The sequence below is a fragment of the Polyodon spathula genome, chromosome 10 (assembly GCF_017654505.1).
Source record: "Polyodon spathula isolate WHYD16114869_AA chromosome 10, ASM1765450v1, whole genome shotgun sequence".
Taxonomy (NCBI): Eukaryota; Metazoa; Chordata; class Actinopteri; order Acipenseriformes; family Polyodontidae; genus Polyodon; species Polyodon spathula.
The window spans coordinates 31,969,410-31,995,425 of NC_054543.1; the positions used below are offsets into that span (position 1 = coordinate 31,969,410).

At 40.2% G+C, this 26,016-nt stretch overlaps 2 protein-coding genes across 3 annotated transcripts in view; one reads left to right on the forward strand and one right to left on the reverse strand.

Moving 5' to 3' along the window:
* The window catches only part of LOC121322515 (cyclin-dependent kinase 15-like), a 56,884-nt gene extending 53,051 nt beyond the window's left edge, over positions 1–3,833 (reverse strand). For both annotated transcript variants that reach the window (XM_041262619.1, XM_041262618.1), the window contains exon 1: positions 3,637–3,833. In XM_041262619.1, coding sequence (XP_041118553.1) covers positions 3,637–3,682 — 46 coding nt within the window. In that variant the 5' untranslated portion in view covers positions 3,683–3,833. The remainder of the gene's footprint in view (positions 1–3,636) is intronic.
* A 3,908-nt stretch (positions 3,834–7,741) lies between these two features.
* The window catches only part of LOC121322117 (alsin-like), a 42,505-nt gene continuing 24,230 nt past the window's right edge, over positions 7,742–26,016 (forward strand). The window contains exons 1-11 of the mRNA XM_041261645.1: positions 7,742–7,902; positions 11,640–11,712; positions 13,384–13,538; positions 14,815–15,782; positions 17,151–17,484; positions 19,780–19,948; positions 21,079–21,175; positions 23,268–23,345; positions 23,882–24,067; positions 24,624–24,795; positions 25,599–25,788. Coding sequence (XP_041117579.1) covers positions 11,693–11,712; positions 13,384–13,538; positions 14,815–15,782; positions 17,151–17,484; positions 19,780–19,948; positions 21,079–21,175; positions 23,268–23,345; positions 23,882–24,067; positions 24,624–24,795; positions 25,599–25,788 — 2,369 coding nt within the window. The 5' untranslated portion in view covers positions 7,742–7,902; positions 11,640–11,692. The remainder of the gene's footprint in view (positions 7,903–11,639; positions 11,713–13,383; positions 13,539–14,814; positions 15,783–17,150; positions 17,485–19,779; positions 19,949–21,078; positions 21,176–23,267; positions 23,346–23,881; positions 24,068–24,623; positions 24,796–25,598; positions 25,789–26,016) is intronic.

The window sequence follows — 26,016 nt, forward strand, 5'->3', positions numbered from 1 at the left end:
TGCTTTCTTGTGAAGGAAAATATTTTATTAAAAGAAACAATATTAGCTGGCACTTAGAAAATAAAAATAGGGTACATGGAGTTTGGGAATTTGTGACAGAGATCGAATGAGTCTTGGTGTTAGATCTCCCTCCGGATCTGGGAGGGCACTGTGTAAAAGGAACAAAGTAACCTGGACTAAATGGCATGACAGTTTATTCCTTGACTTAGGTGGAAGTCGGTCATCTAGAAAAGGGGTGGAACTACGGTACCCAAACCCAATGACCTGGACCGGGAACGGTGTGGCATCCGCGGATTGAAGGAGCGGATGCGCTCATTAACCTAGGGGTCATGAGGGAGAGTATATAAGGGGTCATAGTGAAAGTAATCTGTTCCTTTGTAAATGGTTAGAAACAACCTAAAAGGAGACCCTGTGTACAAAGAAACCTGAGTGTTGTGTTTTGTTAGTTTGTCTCGTTAACTGTCTGTCTGTTTTCTAACAACTATCCAGAGCTGTCGCCGCAGGCCAGCATTAAACCCGGACACCAGTACTTCCCTTTCACGGAGAAAACTGTCTTTGCATCACGAGCACTAAATCACTCACTGTAGGAACTGTGTTTGTGTTGTATTACGTATTGGTGTAAAATGCCACTGTATCACTTTATAACATTTATTATTTACAGTTGTTTGGCATAAGGCTCTGGACACTGTTAAACAATAAACCCCCTTGCACCTGGAAATCATTGAGGGTCTGTTCTTTCTACCCTGCTGCATTGCCTTCACCTGCACTCACTCACTCACTTGTCCACAGGATTATAGAAAACTGAAGGTCAATTCGATGTAAGGTTGTATTCCCAGCAATACTGTTGTTTAGGGTGCAAAAGCAAAGACAAATTTGCTTGGAGGAATACACAATTTATAAAGTATAAAAACAACAAAGAAACGACACAATAAACTGTATGAGCTACTCAACCTGCAACTCAGTTGTTTACTGCTAGGATTATACTGTTAACATTGTTTTATTTTTTTTCTCTTGTCTTTGTTGCAATGGCTTACAAATATGTCCCACACTATCTATACTGGTAGAACTTAATCATTTTTTTTTTACTCCATTGGTCATATAAATCTAAGCTTCAAGATCACTGACATAAAATCTATAAGAAATGCAATTTCGCTGGACTGTGGCTGCATTAGATGTGACCTCAGTAAGTGCCTCAGTAAAGATTGCTGCTGCCACTTTATATTTACGAGGAGGTATGGGATGACTGTAGCTCCTTTCCCTTTGAATTACTACCAGGCTGCATACAGATTTAATTTGAGTCTCTTCCAGTGTTTCACCTCATTGCAACTCAGCATTCAGCACACGATCACACATAATGTAAAACAACTTGGGATCCTGTCTGAAGCATTATCTCTGTACAGTAATGCTTTTATCAGGATATGAGAAAAGCATGACTGAGCAACAGCATATACCAGATTTATCTGTAAAACATCAGGTAAGTAGATAAAAACCTGAAAAGTTATCTTGTAACCTTGTAAAATTATGAATTCAGTCACCAATTATTTTTTAATTTCCTTATCTGAAGTTAAAGTAAAAGAGATTTTACTCCACAAAGAAATGTTTTCATGTAGGATAACAAAAGAAAAAAAAAAACTTCAAACAGATTTGAAAGGTTAGTCAGGAAATTAAGGCCAGCGCAGGAGTGAATATTTTGAACAAATCTCTTTGAGAGATCACTGGACTGTCCCTTTAAATGTCTCCAGCCAAATGGCAGCTCAAAATGACAGCTTTATTTTAATTGTCGTCTACAGTATGTAGCATCCATAGCACCTTCAAAAAGACTACTTAACCCTGCAGCACTGTGCACAGTCCTTTGGATGAGAAGAAAAATAGAGGTCCTGTTGTAAGTGATTCTGCAGCAGTTGTGATGCATTGTTCATCCTCAAGTCTCTAAGATGTTTTGGATAAAAGTATCTGCTAAGTAATAATAATAATAATAATAATAATAATAATAAATAATAATAATAATAATAATAATAATAATAATCATCCATTATCAATAACCGCTTAATCCTTTGACAGGGTTGCATAATAATAATAATAATAATAATAATAATAATAATAATAATAATAATAATCACTTTGAAAACCAAGATGAGATTGAGAACAAAAACTTAATAACAATAAACTTGCAAAACTCCCCAAATTAGAAAAAAGCACCAGCATTTCTGTTTTATGTAATTAAAATATATAAAATGTTATGAATACTTATATGTGAGTCTAATGGATTACACACATAGGCACAGAGTTATGAAGCCTTTATGATGGTGTGATCATACCCAATTAGAATAATAATACCGAAAGAGGTGTCTGCTGTACAAAGCAGCCTTCAAAGGAGACTACCTTCCAATTTGTTTCTGTCTGTGCAGAGGACTGTGTACACATGAGGAATCAAACCCCACTCATATGCCATCATTTGATCTGCTTGAGTGAAGATGTTCAGCCCAACCCCAAAACATAGAAAAAATCTACCAAATTGTGCCTGTACAATTATTCAGTTATGTTCAGTTATGAAATCTGAAGTGTTCCAAAGTCTTGTTAGTTGAATTGTTTGCGGAAATTTTAAGTTTCCATCTAGCATAATTGCAATTTATCACAGTTTCTGATTATTATTTGGTACTTTAGGCTGCTATAACCCTAGCTGTGCCATTATTCAAATTTAATCACAGCCAAATAAACAGGCAGGCTCTTGCTATAAGGTTATGGATGCCATATATGCAAGCACTAGTGTAGCTCAATGAAGCTAAACTAATGTTAACACTGGAAAAAAAAAGGTTTTCAGTTTACCATAAAAGGCTCAGTGTTATGATTGTTGAATTGCAGTACAATCACACGTACACACACCCTACACACACGCACACGCACACGCACACACACACACACGTTTGCATTCCTATATCTGTGGGGACTTCTCATTCACTCTCACTATGTTTTTATTTTCTATTTCTAACTCCAGTCAGACAAAACTCCACACAGAGTGAAAGTCAAAAACAAACTAAATATTTTGCCACTTTTTTTTTTTTTTTTAAAGGCATATTTAGTTCTTTATAAACATGTTTTACAAAATGGTGACGTCCCCAGAACGTCGTTTTTTTCAGGAGTTACTATCTTTGTGGGGACATTTTCTTAAATTTTGTCCGCACATTGATAGTAATACCTGCCCACACACACACACACACACACGCACACACACACACACACACACACACACACACACACACACACACACGTTTTGCACTACTGACTAAGCATGCAGTAATAATGAAAGATTAAATTACACCTACCATCCTACATTATGATCACACTATTATTCATCATATACTTTTATGAATTTATAATGTACATAGTACCTCACAGACATGTTTAATAGCAGTGCCTGTTGTGTGTTAAAATATAAACAGTCAACAATGCTCACTATTGCATAACAATGCATCTAGGATAACAAATATTGATAACTGCCCCAGCATGTATGTAAGTATATCAGTAGCACAATGAAAAAATGCAACCTCTGCAAAAAATTGCAAGACATTTACTGGTAATGGCACTTGCTGTACTACAGTACCCTCTTGTTAAGTTTTCAAAAGGTATTTTACTCACCTAAACGGTTGAAAGCATCTGATGCAGCTTGCCTGAGGTTCTGCATTCTGTAGCTGTTGAATCCTTTTTTTTAACAGAGCTTGCTAGTACAGTCCTCTTGTCATGATCAGCAGTTCTGCTACATGTATTCACATAGCCAGCAGGTTAATCATTTGTACCGTCTATTGAAACGGCAGCAACACATTTTCGTTTGAGTGGTTCAGCAGAGTCTTAGTAATATCCTGAATCTACAGGGGGGGGGGGGTGGGGGGGTGGGTGGTGGGGGGGGGGGGGGGGGGGGGGGGGGGGGGGGGGGGGGGGGGGGGGGGGGGGGGGGGGGGGGGGGGGGGGGGGGGGGGGGGGGGGGGGGGGGGGGGGGGGGTGGGGGGGGGGGGGGGGGGGGGGGGGGGGTGGGGGGGGGGGGGGGGGGGGCTGCCACTGCTGCTGCTGGAGAGCTGAAATCCAATTAGTGTTAACTGTAGGGGGTTCTGGCTGTTTCAAATGAATTGTCCTCAGGGAGCTGGCACAGAGCATGTATTATGATCAAGAAGCATAAAGTGCAAGTGGAGTGCTTTTGCTACTGTATGAAAAAAACTTAATGTTAGTGGTTTTATTTATTTATTTATTTTCGGATTTTATTTAAAAAAAAAAAAAAAATACACACACACACACAAATAATATCTCAATGAGTTACTAAAATATGATTCCCAGTTTATATTCTTCCATAGCTTAAACTTCTGTGCACTCAACTTCATTGGAAACCAGACATCGATGACTCACTTTAAATTACAATTACATTTTTTTTTTAAATTCGCCCTTACCTTTTTCTGGTGCTTGCAATTAAAAAAAAAAAAAAAAAAAAAAAAAGTTTCTTATTGCAATTACTTAACTATCTTTTTTTTTTTTTTTTTATGTCTGTGTTAAGGTCTAAGCTTTCGAAGTTTAGGAGCTGTTCTTTAAGAAATTGCCTGCCATAGACATACAGTACATCATGTATTATGTTTGATCAGACAAAATTGTCTTTTTATTAATAAAGTTTGATTTATTGCGATAAACAATGCTCAAAATTATAACACCATAAAGGAAAAGGGAAAAAAATAGCCCTGATATATCGCAACTAAATACTCAAAGAAAAAAAAAATCCCATTTAAATGCATCTTCAGGTTTTCAGGAGTTTCAGGAGAGGGAAGAGGGAGTTACAGAGGAGGGAGATTCAGAGGAGGGAGATTCAGAGATTCAGAGGGAGTTTCAGAGAATGGAGGAGGGAGTTTCAGAGGAGGGAAGAGGGAGTTACAGAGGAGGGAGATTCAGAGGAGGGAGTTTCAGAGAATGGAGGAGGGAGTTTCAGAGGAGGGAAGAGGGAGTTACAGAGGAGGGAGATTCAGAGGAGGGAGATTCAGAGGAGGGAGTTTCAGAGAATGGAGGAGGGAGTTTCAGAAGAGGGAAGAGGGAGATTCAGAGGAGGGAGATTCAGAGGAGGGAGTTTCAGAGGAGTGAGTTTCAGAGAAGAGAGTTTCAGAGAATGGAGGAGGGAGTTTCAGAGGAGGGAAGAGGGAGTTTCAGAGAAGAGAGTTTCAGAGAATGGAGGAGGGAGTTTCAGAAGAGGGAAGAGAGGAGGGAGATTCAGAGGAGGGAGTTTCAGAGGAGGGGAGGAGGGAGTTTCAGAGGAGGGAAGAGGGAGTTTCAGAGGAGGGAGGGGAGATTCAGAGGAGGGAGTTTCAGAGGAGTGAGTTTCAGAGAAGAGAGTTTCAGAGAATGGAGGAGGGAGTTTCAGAGGAGGGAAGAGGGAGTTTTCAGAGGAGGGAGTTTCAGAGAATGGAGGAGTGAGTTTCAGAGGAGGATGCTTCAGGACGGAGGGAGTTTCAGAGGAAGAAGGAGGGAGTTTCAGAGGAGGGAGGAGGGAGTTACAGAGGAAGGAGGAGGGAGTTACAGAGGAGGGAGGAGGGAGATTCAGAGGAGGGAGTTTCAGAGGAGGAAAGAGGGAGTTTCAGAGGAAGGAGAAGGGAGTTATAGAGGAGGGAAGAGGGAGTTTCAGAGGAAGGAGGAGGGAGTTACAGAGGAGGGAGGAGGGAGAAGACAGAGGAGGGAGTTTCAGAGGAGGAGGAGGAAGTTTCAGAGGGAGTCGTCTTCCTCCTCCCTCATGGTTTATGCCTGAGTACAAACCTCTGTCTCCTTGCTTAGACAGGAATTACTGCCGCTACCTGTGGTCTTGTGGCGCTATCTGCGAAAACAGCATGAGAACACTTTTGTATGCAATGGCTCTTGCATATACGTCCTCCTTAAACTTTCCGCTTCATATTTGAATGCTGTTCTAGTGAAAACGTACGGGTCCTTACTTTTGTCCCGGGAAAACTCCAACTGAGATTTGAAACCGAAATGTATTTGGTTCAGCTGGCAACGCATAACCCAGTAGCTGCACGCACTAAAGCTGAGAGAGAGTTCCAGAGAGTCGGGGCCATGAAGCTAAAAGCACTCTCCGAGTGTGGTGCACTCTTGCTCGGGTATAAGAAGCAAGCCTGAGTCAGAGGACCTCAGCTTGCATGTAGGGACATAGCAGGTCAGCAGGTTGGAGGGATACTCTGGACCTGTGTGATGAAGGGCCTTGTAGGCAAGCAGGAGAATTTTGAAAGTAATCAGAGTTGGTTCCCGGGGTTCCCATCCTAATATGTTTCCTTAAGGTTACAGGTAGCCAGTACAGCTGGGCAAGACAGTAGCAATCTACATAATACACAAAGTACAAAAATGTAGAACCATTCCTAGGATTGTCACCGAAAAAACTTGGTCGACGTTAACCAAATGCTCGCACCTGTCTTCTGGTGGTATCACTCTCAAAGTTGTAATCAACTTAGAAGGGAAAGGTAGGGAAGATCCTTTGAGATGCTTCGGAGATGGTAGAATGAGGATTTGACTACAACAAAGCTTCGTACAGTGGAGGAAGGCAGCAGCAGACAGTTTCCAAGGTTCAAGAAAGCAATATTGAGATTCTTGAGTTGAGTTTTCGATCCTACTAGAAGTAGTTCAGATATGTTAGTGTTGAGCTGAAGAAAATTGGCAGACATTCAGGCCTTGATGTCTTGGATGCAAGCTGAGAGCTGGACCGTGGTAGAGGGTTAGCACTCCTTTAAGTAAAAATATGTTAACAGAGACTCTTATGGTATAACTAGCAGGTGTCAGTATTTTGTTATTGGGAACATCAGCTGCAGCATTAGACTTGCACTTGCATGACCCCTGTAAAAACAAGCTCTCTATTAATATGCAATAAAGTACAAAAAAATTTGCCAACAAATTATGTTTTAGGAAAGCTGTTTTAGAGCATCTGAAAAAGCCATGTGATTAATAAATGACTTTTCAGTAACTGCCAATAGGTCTCAATAAAATACATTAATCTTTTCCATCATTTTAATTATATATATATAGCGGTATCGGTGCTATGCTTTGTGAGAGAGGTTCACGGTTTCTCCGGCCGCCCTCCGCCTGTGTGTGGATTGCCTCGCGTTGTGTAATGCGCCTGCCTGCGTTAACCTAGATTGCTACATTGGTGTCAGTAGTGGCACGCACTCGTCGGACGTGTAGCCTGGTAGGTGACGTAATCATACATGAAGACAAGCCCGATATATGCCGGTACCGCTGTACAATAGAGCCGGCTCCTTTGCAAGTAGCGTACAACAGGCTTATGTCTTTGTATGTGATTACGTCACCTACCAGGCCTGCTGCTGTCCTCCCCCCCGTGCACGCTAATACAAGGGCGGTAAAACGCGACTGACTTGTATCTGGGATATGTATGCGTTATAATACGTGTGATTATCCCTATAGTCATCAAATGTATAATTTAATAACCCTCGCTTTACTAAACCAACCTGCACGTCAGTGAATTTGCAACAATTAGTCTTGATAGCACGTACAAAAAAGAGAAGATATTCACACGTATTTGAGATATTTTATTTGAGATTTTTTTTTATATATTAAGAATAGCACGGGCCTAAAGACAATTACAACAGACCAGCATAAACGCCTAACCCGTTTTCTCCAAGATACAGTAAAAAAGCGTTTAAAAAGTCTTACGTTCAGCAATGAATTTAGACCTGAGTCGGCTGCCGTTGCCGCACTGATTACAACATAACTGTTTGTAGTCTTACTATCCTTCAGTGGCAGTTGATTGCAACAAATCATCCAAACCGTTTCAATTTCTCGTCTTTTTTATTCAATTTTGTTTCTCAACAAATTTTCGTTGGCAAGGGAGAAGCAGCCAGAGAACACAGAGATCTTGAAGAATCCGACAGTGTTAATGTAAGAAAAGCAGTACACTGCCTAAGTTACTATTATGTATCGAATGTATTGCTAAAGAGATGAAATCCTCTTGTAATTTGACATGTAGTATTAAATAACTATTTCCATGTGTTAATTATTAATATAGTTCTTTACTGTACGTATTCATTTAGCTCGCCGAGAAGTAGTGTGTTTATTCAGTACGCAACGTCGGCAGCAGATATATTATTAGCAAGTGTAACTGGTAGGCTGTCGTTACTGGTATATTATTGTATGTTGAATTGACATTATGTGTGCTTGATGTTGCTGCTGTCATTGTCTGGCCATTGGCTGTCACATTATTTTGCTTACACGCTACATGCTAGTACACATTGTCATTTGATGTGTTGGTGGAACTTTGTGCACCCAAGTACTATACACCCAACATACAAAATATATTATTTATGGGAAAATGCTAAGCTTTCTGATGATTGAGTATTCCAAACACTTCCCTCACCCCTAACACTTTTACTTCTGCATGCCGTTCATACCCAAAATAGCAATCTCGCGCATGCCAGCAGGCTAGCTACAGTCAGCGACAATAACACCAGTATGATTTGGTTGAATTTAAGTAATTGTTGGCAGGGGTAGCACATTTTGTTCCCGTGTTGCTAGATCAGCTTAATTAATACATTATTAGCCAATAGATAATTTGCAAAGCAAATTAAAGCAAAAGGAAAAGGATACAAAAGTACTGCATTTATTTATTTGTTTGAGGTTAGCGTCTTTTGCCAGTAGTCACCTCTTGTTTTAGACCATGAAGTTTTAACTTTCCTTTTAGGCCTATTATCTCCATTGTGAATGCATATCCCAGGTGAAGGGGAGATAGCGTCACACATTAGAGGTTTACATATACTGCAGAACCACTCCTATTGGGATGGAACTTGGTAAGGACATTCTTTATCATACATTACTAGAATAACACATTAGCTACAAAATCATTATAAAAACCATTATAACAAATTGAAATGCAGCTTTACATACTGTATAAGAACAGACAGCAGTAAGAGTTTTATTCCTACAAAACAAACAAAAACAGTATGTACAATCAAAGTGTATTAATTAGCACATTACATTGGTCTAATGTTACAGTTTATCCCCAAATAACAGGTATTAAATAGCCACCTGTCCACTGTCTAGTAAAATATTGTTTTTGTTCCAATAATATAAAAATATCTTTATTTTTATATAGCGCCTTTCATAGTGGACCACCATCACAAAGCGCTTTACAGAGGTAGGCTGTGAACTGTTAGTTATATGCAGAGTCACTTACAATAGGACATTTATTTAATATCTCATCCGCAGGATGGAGAACAAGGAGGTTAAGTGACTTGCTCAGGGTCACACAGAGAGCTAGTCAGTGGCAGAGGTAGGATTTGCGAGGATCCCCACTGATCAGAAGTCATACTACGTCCCATTAAAGTGAATGTTATCTGGTTACAAGCCCAGGACTTTAATTGCTGTTCAGTAGTTCTGGTTCCAGGCAACATGATGAATTATTGCAGCTCGAACTTTTTTGGGGATACTTTGCTTTTAACACGTCATCATCAATTTGACTTGGAAATTTTGTTTAGTTTTGTCTTGTGATTTATGCAAAGCAAGACTTTTTTTGGCTAGGATAAAGTCAACGGGTGATAATTTAGATCATTTTTTCTCTGAATCGCCTTTTAGAAGAGGGTGAAATTGGATACTATTAACAAAGAAAACATAATGTACTTGCACGAATGCACTCATTTCAAAAGGAAATCACTTTTAGATTTTTGGTGAGGTGCATCTTTGATCTCTAACACAGGAGCAACATTAATTAAATAATCTATGAGGTTAATGATAACTAAATTCATTACACCATTTTGACAAAATCAGGTTTATCCCAATTTGAATATTTCATTCATAAGGTAGAAATTGGGCGTTGTTGGGTTTAACCATAAAATCTGAACCCCTAATGTAAGTATATACAATTAAAAAATAAAGCCCTCCCTGGCACACAGTTCTTTAAAGACATAAATACAGTAAAGAGATTTGCTCTTGCTCAGACTGTTGTTTTCACAGACCTGACTCTCTGAAGAGTATTGACAGTATTTTGATTTAACACAGTTTACATCAGTTCAAAAGACCTCAGAATTTCAATTTCAAGACCACTTCCGAATGTTACTATATTTTCAGCAGTCAGGTAATTTTATATAATATTAATTGAACTGTGAATCCTCTGGTTCAGATAACCAGATCTGTTGGTAGTGGAGTTTTGTCAGGCAGGATGTATGTTTATTAATGGCTTGGTTTACATGCACTTGAAAATTGAGTCTACAGTCATGACTGTGTGATAAGTCATGATTACATCATGAAACAGGAAAAGGACGTCCTTTTGGCAGCGCAACTTTAAGGACAGGGCTAATCGCTTTCTCTCCATAAAAATAACTATAAAAACCCATGTAAACCGGAGCAGGACTCATGCTCATGGCTGATGAGGTTTCAGCAGTCAAGATCAAGGAAGGGTCAATCGCTTTCTGACTTAGAAAAATAGCTGTAATTATACACAGTGGGAACACACACTTTCAATTTATGGACTACTTCAACACTAGAACTGCCACGGCTATACTCATACCTGCTGACGGTACATTTTAAACATCATCACTATTAAAATGAAAGATGAACTATCGGATACAACTCAAAAGTTATATGTCAAACCTCCCACCGTATTTAAATGAGCACATGTTTTATTTTCTAACTTGCCACATATAAAGCGCTACTTAGAAAAATGAAAAAAACTATAATACAGTAAACATTTCAAAATAAACTAGTGTGTAAACAGGTATATGCACGTATAAAACTGTAAAAACAAAAGTAGTTTTTAATCTCAAAAGTAACACATGATTTATCTTGCGTGTGTGTCACTCGCAGCACACAATCCAGGTTGAGCTGCTGCAGCCTGCAGCTTTGCAGTTTTCTGATCGAAATGTTTCTGCTGAAGTGCCGTGGCTAGCTTCAAGATGAAATCTCTACTACATTGTACAAAACAAAGGAATTGATGGCTGCCAGGTCCAGTAGCGGTAACAACAGGCTTGTGTGTACGTATGTGTGTATATAATTATATATGGAATATTGTAGGTTATATTCAAAATAAAAACATGTATTGTAAAGGTGGTTCTAGTGTTAATGAAATGTAACTTTTAGATGTTCCACAAACGCACACACAAATATAAATTCTAAGTAGTAAAACTTGTAGAAATTATATTTTATATAATTTTGTGTGTGTGTGTGTGTGTTGGAAAGGTAACCAGACAAACAAGTAGCTAATGCGCGGCGTAATTCAGAATGTGCGCGGCAACAGGTGAATTAACTTCTCTTGTTAAATGTTTTTATCTTCATGGCAACGCGTGAAGCTCTCCTCACGATATTCAGAGTCGTTCTTTTCCTGCTCAGTAAGCAGACATGGACATTTCAATATCCCCTCTCCTCAATGACTATGAATTGAGTAATCTGCATTGGTATAGCTGATTTATTTTTCCTAAATCAGAACTGCATAGCAACGCATTCCCTGAAAAGTACGGCAAAAAGGTCATGAGGAAAGCTGTCATGGCTTGTACATGTAAACTCCACCAATGTTATAAGCAATAAGCAGGGCTTCATTATTTTGGTCAACACATGAGGAGCCTATTGCCACTCCACCACTATGCATTTGTAATGAACCTCCCATTCAGTGTTTTTCTTTTGTTTCATAGGGTTCAGACTGTCAACTGACACGCTGTGGTGGTAATATGGAGAGGGCCTTTTAATGGAAGAACTTGAGGAGGAGTAAGTGATGAAGTACATGGACCAATTGAGACTACTTAACCTGCACACTAGTGACATTTAAAAGACTTCTAACCCATTGCCTCATTTCAGCACTATTAATGTACGGAAATGGATTTTAAACCATTGGTTAGTACTTTACAGATCAACTGTTTCTGCAAAAGGCATTCATAGCCAAAAAAAAGAACTAGAGTAGGGGTCTATTTCATAATCTACTCGGTTCCTATTTCATTATCTATTCAGTTTTATTATCTGTATCTGTTCCTGTGTGACCAGTAAAAATTATGTAACAGTTGTGTCATGTTATGTTAACTTCTGATACTGATCCAGTTAGGCTGAAGGATAAAAAGCGCACCATTAGTTAGCTGATTGGCATCCAGGCTCAGACAACTTTTCACACTTGAGCAAAATTAATTTTTTGATCTGCACATCTGGAAAGCTCATCTTCACGTGCATGACACTTGCGCAATCATAAAAGTATGTTGCATTATTTTTTTATGTGGCTTAGTTTGATTACACACACTAGTGCAGGGTCGCATTACTATCGTAGTCCTTGAATCAGACTCAAAACTACCCCAGGAGCTGGATGAGTTAGTCCAGTAGTCAGTCGCACTTAGACACATTAAGGGAAGTGTGAACAAAACAGGTTGCAAGCCTTGCTTCAGTGTGCAGTCTATACTGCTTTAAAGAGCCAGTTTAAAAACAGTGTTAGATGCTCACATATTTGCACCCAGTTGATTGCTGAGGTTTCAAAAGGCGGTGTTGCACCTCTCTTTGCATCCATGCACTGTATGTTTCCCCCAATGGGTTATTTTTATAAAGTAACTCAACATAAAAGGGTATAAAGTGTGCTCTGCTGCCTTTTAGCAGAATAATGTGCAGCATTTTTTTCATCTCAGCAGCTGTTATTACCCTCTCAAGCTACAGCCACAACATAGTCTACAGAAGTAGGGCTTGTCAAATGATTCCATGTGGCACAGGAAACAAATAAATGTCAGTGTTGTTTATTGAAGGTTAATGGAGATGCCTCGTACTGTATGTTTGACAGCATGGTTTTTTATTATGCCCCATTATGGGTCTAGTGTCAGTGACCTCTCATAAATTCCCACAGTAATTCAGTGGCTGAGATTAGTGTGAATCTTGTAGCTTCCAGGCCTCATCTCCAGTTGCTTCTCTCTCCCACCAGTTTTGCCTTGCTTTGTCTACAGGATGACCCAAGTGCCACCAGGTTGAGAGCATAATTCTTACAACCTACAGTATGCGGAATGCATGACATACTGTATTCGAAACTGATACTCCTTTCTATACTATATATGGTTTCATTGGCCCCTTTATACTGAATACAGTAAACAGAGGTACTACAAATTAGAAACACTCTCACTGTAAGTATTATGCAAAGGATTTAAATAGTCATAGAAGGGATAAATGACTTTTTCTCTGCTTACAACCATTTAATTATTTTAGTTAAGTTACTGTAGGGTTGGTAATCTGCGCCAGTCTTATCTCTAGAACGAGTGACCTATAGAATCATCACTTTGGAGATTTTTCATGGTGAAACATCAGTAATTGTGTGTAGCATGAATACAGAAGCACCATTTATACAAATGTGTATGTTATATATTGCAAGTGTTTAATGTTTGTCTAAATATTTAGGATATTGTTTTGTTTGTTTAGCTCGGTGGAGGAAGAGGGACCTGGGGAGAGAGGCTTGCTCCATATATGGAAGGGCTACTCCTGTTCAGTAACACCACAAAGAGTGCTCGGACTTGGGTCAAAGACTATCCTGCAAGCTGCTCTGGGTACACGACACGGAGTTTTTCTCACAGAAAGTAAGGAATCTGTGGTATTATGAATTGTAGCCACTGATGGCAGGGTGGCAAAATCCAGTTAGCTTGATCTTTCAAGTCCTCAAGTGTGGAGGCACACATTACATGTGTGACTTAGAATGTGTGCATCATTCAGAGAAACATGTGACACAAATCTGCAGTGTTGGTAACTCATTTAAAAATTACTGGAATAATTTTGTTTGTATTTTTTGTACTTTAATAATAAAGAAACATGAGTTGAACTCTGTCATGTGTGTACTAGTTTCATGATCTGCAGGTCAATAGTGTACTTTGTTGAGAGACCGAGCAGTTTGGTGTACAGTAAGTCAAATATTTATTCCTCTTTGAAATTGTAACCTAAAACTATAAAAAGCTGCTGTAAGTCAAGCTGGGCCTTCTTTATTGAAACTACTGGACTAGTTTTAAATAAAGTAGCCCAACTCGGGTAACAGAGACTTGCCCAAAGTAATTTAGTGAGTCAGTTGGTGAGCAGTGCACCTTGCTTCTAAGACCCGGGCATGTATCAAAGTCATAGCATTAGAGAGCAGAGTTGATGTTAAGTCATGAGGCTTAATACGTTGAGGCAGCGAGGCATGCTTTTTTTTTTTCAGAGAACCAGATGTCTGGTTTTAACAGAACCTTCAAATTTGACCAGCTGGCCACATTGAACATCAAAGTTTTGAAACAAAAGTGATGCCAGTTTTGCAAAAGCGTTGAAAAATTGGGTCCTAAGGGTATTTATTAAACCCATTTAAAATATTCTTTAAATAGTTGTCTGTTATTTTAGCCATTCATTGCAGAATTTGGTGCTTTCCAAATGTAGGTAGTTACACTGCTCTGTAGTGTGTGAAATTGTATTGACTCTGCACACAGGTCCCTCTGGTTTGACTGGTCCAGTGTCGCAATCACAGGTATATGTAGCACACCACTATTAAAATATTCTGTTCTCCCTGAGAATGAACAACTTTATAGTTTGTGCTGTATTTTCCTTTATACTGCTAACCAGAAGAAACTGTCCATGCAGGAGTTAATGTTGGACCAATCTGAAAGTTACTACACTGTAACACAGTCTTGTCTTGCATACGACTGGAACAAGTTAGTTTACCAACAGACTGCAGTCTGCTTGTCAATAAGTCATTATTTTTACATTTTGGAAAGAAGACCTTAGCACAAACCAAATTTCAAGATTTTTTAAATTAGAGATATTGATTTTATACAAAAACTCACACTTGTAAATTAGGTTTAATTTTTTTTTTTTTTGGTTTGTGTTTTTTCACAGGTGGTGAGGTGTACAGCTTTGGAGAGTTGCCTTGGAGACAGGGTTCAGCCAATCCTGCTCCAGTTCAGCCCATCCTGGAGCAGGCTCTGATTGGACAGCGGGTTGTTGCTGTCGCTGCTGGGAGCTTCCACAGTGGGGCGATCTCTGAAGATGGCACAGCGTATATGTGGGGTGAGAACTCCTCTGGCCAGTGCGGCATGGCAAGTAAAAACTTGGTCCCAGAACCTGTTGCCATCAGCATTGCAGACCCAGAGGCAAGCCCACCTCAACAGATCCAGATTAAACAGTTAGCGTGTGGGGAGCAGCACACAATAGCTCTGTCTGTTCACAGTGAGGTCTGGGCTTGGGGCAGTGGCTGCCAGCTGGGCCTAGTCACCAGTGTTTTCCCAGTATCCAAGCCCCAGAAGGTGGAACATTTAGCAGGTAGGCGCGTGCTTCAAATAGCCTGTGGGGCCTTCCACAGCCTGGCACTTGTCCAGCGGCTCCCCCCACAGGAGGCCAAGATTGCCCCAGACAAATGCAACCACTGTAATCAGCTGCTGATCACCATGACTGACAAGGAGGACCACGTCATCATCTCGGACAGCCACTACTGCCCGCTGGGTGTGGAGCTGACAGACTCTGAGCAAAGACAGGGCTCTCCCTTACAGAAATTTAGACAGTCCCCTTCAGAACCTTCACTGGGCAGCACTGTTACAGAGCCCAGCGGTAAAGACTCTCCTGCGGTGGTCTGCAGGGATGAGAAAGACCCGGGCAATACTGGACTTCCTTCTGAGGAGAAGGAGATGAGTGAACACTCAGATAGGGGGGATCTGAAAGAACCGGACACCAAGGCCAATGGGGCAGTGGCCAACCAGCAGGTGAAGAATTCCCCTTACCCCGACGAGCAGGCTGTCAAAGAGTACCTCAAGAGACTGTCAGACCATTCCCTGGCTGAGCAAACAACTAAAAATGCACAGTGTCCACAGGTGAGAGGCTTCCATTCTCACCGGCCCCATGAGGGGAGCAGAAAGTACCCTGTTTTTAAAGTTTAGAAATTAGCTGAGATTTTGCAAAATCCACAAACACTTGGAGGTTGATTTGATCAACAAATTTTGCAGCACGGTGGCGTGGTGGTTAGCACTGCTGCCTCACAGCTCCAGGGTCCTGGGTTCGATTCCTTCCTCAGGGGTCTGTCTGTGTTGAGTTTGCATGTTTTCCCCGCGTTCGCGTGGGTTTTCTCTATGTACTCTGGTTTCCTCCCACAGTCCAAAGACATGCTGGCTAGGTGGATTGACCTCTCTAAATTGTCCTTTAGTTGCAGTGATGAACTGGCGTACCGTGCAAGGTGTAGTCCCGCCTTGCGCCCTATGTCTGCCAGGTTAAGCTCTGGGTCACTGCAACCCTCTATTAAGCAGTTATAGATAATGGATGGATGGATTTGCTAGATACTGATTCAAGAGACCACATCTCAAAATAAGACCTGCTATGTCTCTTTTTCTAATAGAGATGTTATCTCATGCAGGGTGAGAGAACTGCAAAGGCAGGTTGCTCAAACTATATAAAATCTTTTAGACAACTTATTAACTTATTATAAATTACAGAAATGAAGACCTTTTGAGGAATTTGTATTAAACATAACAAGTATGCTGCGGTATGTGTGATAAGATTCACTGCAATTTTGAATTCTTATAAATGATTTATAATAATTACCAATATCAGACTACTGGCAACAGCAGACTTTGTGATGATCAATGTTCTGTATATATTAGGAAAGACCTTTTACCACAGAAATCTCAGGCATCAGGCAAGTCATGTAACAACTGTACCGTGTAATCAGACAGAGTCAATTAATCACCTGTTTTCTGTGCACATTTCTAAGGGAGATTTTTTTTTCAGGCACTTTGCTTAATACGTTTTTTTCCTCAACAAATAATTTATAGCCCTGCTTCATATGCAACCTCTAGAATTATCCTGCTTGTGAATTTACCAAACCAATTTACTTATTAAAGCAGCCTCAAAAGCTGGAAAGACATTTCTTAGAACTGTAAGTCATTTTGTTGATTGTGAGCTTTGCAAACTTAAATATTTAAAAAGATCTTTAAAAAATATTTTTTAAATTAGCAAACCTAGTCCTAACACTAGCTGATTGGCACCAGTCCCTCAAGCTTTGCTCTGGTGTGCCACATTTACTCAAGCATGCCTGGAATGCTTTATAGCCTGTATAATTATTAAAAGGCATACAGAAATCATTTAAAAAAAAAATATCATAACTGTTGTTGCATTTCAAAGGCTACCACTACCTTCTTGTTATATTACAATAATATTACATTTTAGTTTTTAACTTTATTTGACAGGCTGCAGATGAACCTGTAGATGATGACCCTGTGCCTCCGCCGACTACAGTGTCCTCCACTCTGAACAGCATGGTGGTCTCTTGTGCCTCCGCCGTGGGGGAGAAGGTAGCCTCCACCTACGAGGGTCTGTCCCTGAAGAAGGTGATGAGCTATTACTACCCTCCCCCAGGGGGCTGCCCAGTCCCTGCAGAGGGGCTCAAGGAGACCCGTGAGGGGCAGGTCCGACTGGAGGAGTCCATGCAGGGCAAGAAGAGCTCCAGCCTCGGGGACATCCGAGAGGAGGAGGCTGAGGGGGTGATCCGCAGACTCTCCCTGCCAGGCCTGCTTTCTCAAGGTAATAGATACGCCTTTTATGTTTTTTTTTGGTTTCCTGTTCTGCTTACAGTTGTAACAGTGTAAAAGGCTTTAAACTTTAAACACTTACTGCATGGTGGCTTGGATATTATCTGTTTTAACACTTTGTTTTCATTAAAAAAAAAAAAAAAGTAAAATAATTAAATACTGTGAATTTGCCAATTGTCCAAATGGAGAAAGTTTGGGACAGTAGTGAATCTTCCCAGGAGTTGACGTCCTGCCAAAATCGTCCAGGAAGTCACAAAGAACCCTAGAACAACATCCATGGATCTGCAGGCGTTTCTAGCCTCGGCTAAGGTCAGTATTCATGACTCCACCATTAGAAAGACACTGGGCAAAAATGGGATTCATGGCACAGTAGCAAGGCGGAAACCACTGTTTACTAAGAAGAACATGAATGATCGTCTCAAGTTTGCCAAAAAGCACCTGGATGATCCTCAAGAGTTCTAGAACAATGTTCTATGGACAGATTAGTCAGAAGTGAAACTTTTTGGCCAACATGAGTTCTGTTATGTCTGGCGAAAACCAAACACTGCATTCCACAGTAAGAACCTCATACCAGTGGTCAAGCATGGTGGTGGTAGTGTCATGATTTGGGGATGCTTTGCTACATCAGGACCTGGACGACTTGCCATCATTGAAGGAACCATGAATTCTGCTCTGTATCGGAGAATTCTACAGGAGAATGTCAGGCCATCCATCCGGGAGCTGAACCTGAAGTGCAGCTGGGTCACGCAGCAAGACAATGATCCGAAACACACAAGCAAGTCTACATCAGAATGCTTGAAGAACAAGAAATTTAAAGCTTTGGAATGGCCTAGTCAAAGTCCAGACCTAAACCTCATTGAGATGTTGTGGCAGGACCTGAAACGAGCATTTTATGCTCGAAAACCCACAAATGTCACTGAGTTGAAGCAGTTCTGCATGATGCCAAAATTCCTCTAGGGCTCTGTGAGAGACTGATCAATGCTGAATTCCAGCTCCCTGAAGCATGTGATAGTTGTGTAATGGAGGAGCCCTTCTTAACGAGGTAAAGTTCACTCCAGTATGCAGTATGCTGCCAAACACAGTGAAAAACAATGGCATTTCAATTCTTAGTTTAGCTCACACTAAAATGCTGGAAGGTACACATTGCTTTTGCAACCAGAGAGTGTGGTGGCAAGAGAAGAGTTTATGCTTCTTTTCATGCCCATAGCTTTCTGAGGCTTTCCATGGTTTTTCAGAAAGAGGAGTCTTTTGAAAATGAGTGTGTAAGAAAACAAGGCCTAATATTTTCTTAATATCTGTTAAGACATGAGAGTAAACATGATCAGACAACTAACAATTTCAAATCACAGTAATCACATACAGGTATAATTATGCAGAGAAATTCACTACTTCTAGAGGGGTATGCATCCCCAGCTGATGATAAAAAATTGGAAGACATTCATTTTTCTGATTAATATGTTTCTATAATTAAAATAGTTGTTCATAAAACACCGAAGATAAATGAAATCTATATACATGCTACTCTGGACCCTGTTGCTCTGATATGGAATTAATATGATATACTTCTCTCCTTCCCCTATACCTACTCTCCCTGCAGTTAATTGAACTGTAAGTAATCAATATCTGCAGTCCATCTTCTTCTGACATATTGACACAGCAGCAGTCTGGGTTGTTTTTAAGACAAGCAAGTATCGCGCTTGCTGTTTAACAGTCAGAGACAAATGCGGATACTCCTATTTATATTCAGTGCATGTTATGTTTTAATCATGGGGATTTGTGTTCACTATTCAGTGGGGGAGTATTCTCAAAGCATTTTACTCCATCTTCGTTCTCCTTCCAGTTAAGTGATTGCCTGCAGTGAATATTAGAAAATGATAACTGCAGTGTAATGCATGAGGAGATTTTTTCATGGGAGTCGGGAGAGGGACCTTGAATAAGCAGCCACCTCTCTTTAGCAGGTTAATTCGGGTATCACTTTTGCTACTGCTTCTGTTTAAGATTCTGCAGAAATAAGTATTTTTATAGCCCTGTAAGCTACCTTTCTCTTAACCAGAAACTCATTTAAAATATATGCTGAAAGATATTTTATTAAAAAGTTTAAAATAAGTTATGATTTAGGTCACTATTGAGATACATTGATACACAGCTGGTGATACAAAATATTATCTTTTAAAACGATTTGGTAGTTAAGAAATGGCTGTAACAAAGCAGACACAAAGTCATGTGCAAAGACTGAGATGTTCTTTTAATGACAAGTCACTGCTTGAACTTTATGCATATTTTCCAGTTTCTCCAAGACTTCTTCGAAAGGCAAGCCGACCACGAATGCAGACTGTGGTTCTGACCCCCCCGTTTGGCAGTGAGGCTGACGCCTACCTCCCCTCCCTACAGACCGAGGTGTGGAGCTGGGGCAGAGGCAAGGAGGGGCAGCTGGGCCATGGCGACATTCTCCCCAGGTAAGGGCAGCTGGAGCTTTCTTAGTGCATGTACACATCATAAGAGCCTTGGTAGGCCCATATATATATAAAAACATAAACAAAACAGAAAACAAAAACCTAGCTCTATACGAGCACTAACTACCACAGACGGGAACCTAAATTATAAAACAGGACAGCTAAGCTGTTTACCTGCTAAACAAAAATAAACAAACAAAACACACACTGTTTCACACATCAAAAGGTTTTTACACTAACTTTCTTTTTTCTACCAGACCAGACTACTAGACCACCCTGCACCTGGCTCTAATTTACAATTATAGCCAGATGCAAGGGATAATTACTAATACAACAATTAAACAAATGTGCATTTGCACATTTTTTTTTCAGCAGGGAGGGGGGGGGGGGGGGATTTTAAACTCCCTGGGAAATTCAGGGGGGGGTATATATATATATATATATATATATATATATATATATATATATATATATATATATATATATAGTACCTTTAAACCTCACTCTCCTTTAAAAGCAGACCCAGACACTGAACTTGAGATTAGAAGCGCTTACGCTCTATTTTTAATCAACACAATAAACAAAACAAACGAAAACAAAATCCTAGCTCCAGCTTGGACTGCTGACTGCACACGTCAGGAACCTGTCTAACAAACCGGACAGCTAAGCTGTTTACCGGTTGAAATAATATACACAAACAGACGAACAGCAAAAACACACAGTACCTTTTTGTTTTGATACGACTGATCGCACACACAGTCGGGCTCTCCACGCAGCAGCCCCGACTAATCTGACTGCTCACTTTTTAAACCCTGCACCTGGCTTCAATTTACAATACCTGACACGCGCAGGTGACAATTTAACAATTAACACATTTTAAACATTAAAATTTGTACATGTTTTTGACAGGGAAGATTTTAACTCCCTCCCTGCTCTGTTACTTATATATATATATTCAGAAAAACAGACTGAAAACTTCCTTCAAATTAAAGCTTTGTGATAGAGACCATTGTTTTAATATTTAACACACCTCTATCTGCAGTATTCTCTCTGTGAAGGTATTGTTATGTAGAAATGAATTTTACATTGTTTAACACAAATGAGTGGGTCTGAGGGGTTGTGTTGTATTGCAGGTTACAGCCTTTGTGCATCAAGAGTTTGAGCAGCAAAGAGGTGATTCAGGTGGCTTCAGGGGCACATCATTCACTGGCTCTGACTGCCCAGTCACAGGTGGGTTGCAATGATGTCCAGTCATTGAGATACATTTGCAATCCATTGTCTAATTAGGGTTAACAATCATCTACACTTGGCTGTTATTCTGGTGTATTTGTATATATTCTGTTGGAGTATAGGGATGCTATCTCTTCTGCTAGATCTACTTATTTCTCCAATCTTATTGAGAGTGGCCATGACAATCCTAGGCTTTTATTTTCTACAATAAGCAGAATGCTAGAGCCAAATAGCTCCTCTGCATTATTGGCCTCTCAAGGTCTTTGCAATAATTTATTGGAATTTTTTACTACCAAGATTGACAATATTAGATGCCAATTCCAAGACCTTCCGCCACCTACCTCACTTTATCATCAACATGTCTTTACCGGCACGCCACTGGCTAGTTTCACTCCTGTTACTGTCATTGGGCTTACCAAATTGGTTTTTACAATGAAGCCGACTACCTGCTTGCTAGACCCAATTCCTACTTTACTCATTCGTTCCTGTTTCCAGACTGTTCCTGTTTCCGTCCGTTTGTGACTATAATAATTAACGAGTCCTTGAGTTCTGGAATTGTACCCTCTGCATTTAAAACTGCTGCTGTCCAACCAGTATTGAAAAAATCTAATCTTCCCACTGATAATATGGGCAGCTATAGCCTATTTCAAACCTCCCTTTCCTGTCTAAAGTTCTGGAGCTGCTTAGGACATGATGAACCATAATATCCTTCTTGACCGGCTGGAGAACATGCTCGGTATATCTGGTACTGCCCATGGTTGGTTTAACTTGTATCTCCTGGAGAGAAAGCATTTTGTCTCTTTGGGTGGTTTTAGATCGACTACTGGGTTGGTTTCTTCCGGTGTTCATCAGGGCTCCATACTGGAACCAATTTTATTTTGCATATATATGCTTCCAATCGGCCAAATTTTTAGAAATCACAGTGTAAATTTCCATATTTATGCTGATGATACTGAGATTTATCTGTGAACCACACCTGATATTGACTTGGTTGTTTCTGTGCTTACCAACTGTTTTGCTGACATTAAGCTCTGGATGAAACAGAATTTTCTGCATCTCAACAGCGACAAGACTGAAGTGATGCTATTAGGAACCATGCATCAACTGTTGAAATCCAGTTTTCAAAACATGACCATTGACGGGGTGCTAACGGAGTTTTGTTCTAAAATGAGAAACTTGGGGGTCATTTTTGACCCTAGCTTAACCTTTGAGCCACATGTTAGGAATATTACCAAGTTGTCCTTTTTCCATCTAAACAACGTTGCTCGGCTGCGCCCTGTCTTGTCGCTGTCTGCTGCGGAAAAGCTTGTCCATGCGTTTGTATCCTCCAGGCTTGACTACTGTAATGCCTTACTTACTAGGGTGTCAAAGAATACCCTTCAGAAGCTCCAGTATGTTCAGAATTCTGCTGCTAGAGTGCTTACGAGGTCTTGCTCTGGTGGTCACATAACCCCCATAACTGAAATCATTACACTGGTTACCGGTCAAATACCGCATTGACTACACAGTACTGCTGCTGACTTTTAAAGCCAGTAGAGGTACCTCTCCCTCTTACATTTCTGAGTTAGTTACCACCTACACTCCTAGTCGTGCTTTGCGGTCCTCCGATGCCGGCCTTATGGTTGTTCCCCTGACTAAACTGCGTACAGTGGATGACACGGCTTTTCCCTCCTATGCTCCTAAGCTGTGGAGCACACTTCCTTCTGAGATCCGTGATTCTCTGTCTATTTTTAAATCCCGCCTCAAAACTGATTTGTTTAAATTGGCATTCTTATGACTTTTACTGTCATTGCATTTTTAATTCCAACTGTTTTAATATATTTTGTATGTTTTATTTATTTATTTATTTTTTGTTTTCACTTTTGTTAAGCGCTTTGCGATATTTATTTATGAAAGGCGCTTTATAAAATAAAGATTATTATTATTATTATTATTATTATTATTATTATTATTATTATTATTATTATATTTTGTATGTATCCAAGTAATGTCCATGAGAATTTTAGATACAAAATAAATGACAATTGTGTTTATTCCTACACTGTTTTGATGTAACCTAGAAAATGCTCAAACATTTTAATTGTACTGACAGGTGTTTTCATGGGGTAGCAACAACTCTGGACAGCTTGGGCACATGGAGTTACCCAGCACAATGCCACGACTGGCCAAGGTATTTGTTTCTACAGTTCTGTCGATATTGAGGGAAAGTGTATTATGTATTGGATAGTTTGGCAAGTCTTGCAAAATGGAAATGCGTTTTACCCCCAGAAATCGCTACAGGGGATTATACAAAGTGCAGCCACTTTATTAAGAACAATGAGGAAATAAAATCCAATATAAACATCTTAAGCATTTCTGTGCAAAGGAGCTGAACCATGTGACGCATAACATGCTCAACAGTGCATTGTATAAGACCTAGAGCAGTTAGCTAGCAGGAAAACGATTACCAGACTAGTAAATGCATCTGTATATTTCTTTCAGGAACCACATATAAAAGGTATAGACTTTATTGATGTGAATGGAGGTGATCAGCTACTGTTATGATCAGTTCCGGTATGTGAAGTCAATATAGCTGCACCTGCAATCTGAGTTTGACATGAGAAAGGGGCTTTGTCTGGCTAAGTAGAAAGAGCTCCATTTATAATTTGTAATGTAAAATGTGGGCGTTGGGTTCTCATGGCTCCCCCCCCCCCCCCCCCCCCCCAGATGTCCGAGGGTATACGTGTGTGGGACATCGCTGCTGGTCAGGAGCACACCCTCTTATTAGCAGATGGAGATTGCTTTCAGCCCATACTGTACTACAGCGGCAAGCAGGTTACTCAGGAGGGAAGCAGTCCACAGACAAACGGGGTGTACACCCAGCAGCCTGTACTGCTGCCTTTCTGCATGAATGTGAGCACCCTTATGTATTAACATGACCTGATGCTTTCCCAGCCTCACGCTCACTCTCTTTCTGTGCTGCACGTAAGACTGAAGGTAGGCTCTTACTACCTGCTGTACAGGAAGAGAATGCATAGTGTGGTATAAATCAGACCGCTCAAGATAAAGCCGTTTGGAAATGTGTCTTCATTCACACACTAGCCCAGGAGAAATGCATTTTTCTGGTCATCTGTCATCTACCATCTGGTATAGCAAAGCTGTCTCAGCAAGCAAATCACAATTGCTTTTTATACCTTTTTTATTATGCGTACTGATAAGTGAGAGAAGTTTTGTGCTAAATATGTCAAACAGTACTGCATTTAGCTTATTATCTACTGTCTTGAGAGGGAAGGGGAAAGTATGTATTATGGTATATGGGGGTAGGTTTGAGTTAGTTCCCTGCCTTAAAAACCTAACATAAGAGTAACAGTTCAAAGTAGAATAAAATAATAATAATCACATTAATCTAAATTAAATCATGTACTCCCAAACCCCACAGAGAAAGGACATTGATTTTCCTGTGTTGCAGCTGGGCTATGTCAGCAGTGTGTTTTCAGGGGGGCAGAGCTGCCTGGCGCTTGCAGACAGGAACATCATGGGCTACATAGCCAGCCTCCATGAGCTGGCATCGGCGGAGAGGAAATACTACTGCAGGCTGAGCAGCATCAAGTCTCAGATCCTGCGTCCACTGCTGGGGCTCGGTACAATACACACTGCTTCAATAAACATTTGTACAGGCTGGGATACTGGGCCACATTCAGATCTGATATATGATTCCTGGGCTAGATCATGCTCCCCCTGCAACAATGCTAGTACTCTGATTTCATATTTTTGGCTATTGTGGGAACAGAAGGAGCTTTGATCTAGATACACTAAGCTCATGTGTTTCTCTGTCTCCTGATATACGCTCCCAGATAAAACATATACCGGTAATTTAGACCCTGTCTCAGAAGAACTTTGACGTCTCTTCTGTTTATGCAAGATTTTTTTATCATACCTCTGTTTTAATGATTGATGTTAATGTATTTCAGTACATTCCACATAATTAGAGCAAGAAAGCAAGAAAAGATAAATAATTTGGACTGAAAATGTAAATAATAAATGCCTTCGCTTCCTGTAAAAACAAACAAAGAGGAAATAGATTCAGACTTCATGTCATAAATGATTAGTCTTTGAACTCTAGATACCAGGTCTCCTACATTTTGAGATGATACACAAAACTATTAATAGCAATTCTTTTCCAGGCCTGTAGGAAGTGGGGGACTGAAATGTGATATTATTACACATGACTTAATTAAAAACACTTGAATTTGTACTAGAATATTGAAAGGGATTTTGATAATAGATTTGGGGTAATTGATAATAGATTTGAATAGTTGATATTATTGATTAGATTAACTGTAGTATATGAATGATATAGTGTAACTATGATATATGTTTGTATATCATAGCTGTACAGTACTAGCATGTTATAATCTCCTCTCCCTTGTTTTTCCCCTAACAGAGAACCTGTGCACAACTCTTGGTAGTGCCTGTAGCCTGCTGCTGCAGACCATGGCTAGCCAGTTCAGCAAACTCTGTTACCTGACTGGTCAGCATGTAGCCTCTCTCAACTTGTTTCTCCACAGTACCAAGGAGGTGAAGGGCCTGGAGATGCTGGAGCACTCTGTGATATTTGTGGACATTTACAAAGAGCAAGTACACAACATTGGACCCTTAGCTGGGAAGAGCTTACAAACAACAGCATGGTTACTTAACCGCTGTCGCTCGTCACTACTGCAGGATGTTTTGCGGTGGTGTTGCACGTTCTAATTGAAGCCATCACTGCATTCTTATTACATGCTGAAAATTTAAGACGGGCTGCAACGCATTCAGCTTCATGTTTAAGCCTGTTAAAGCCTAAGAAAACCCCAAATGCAAGC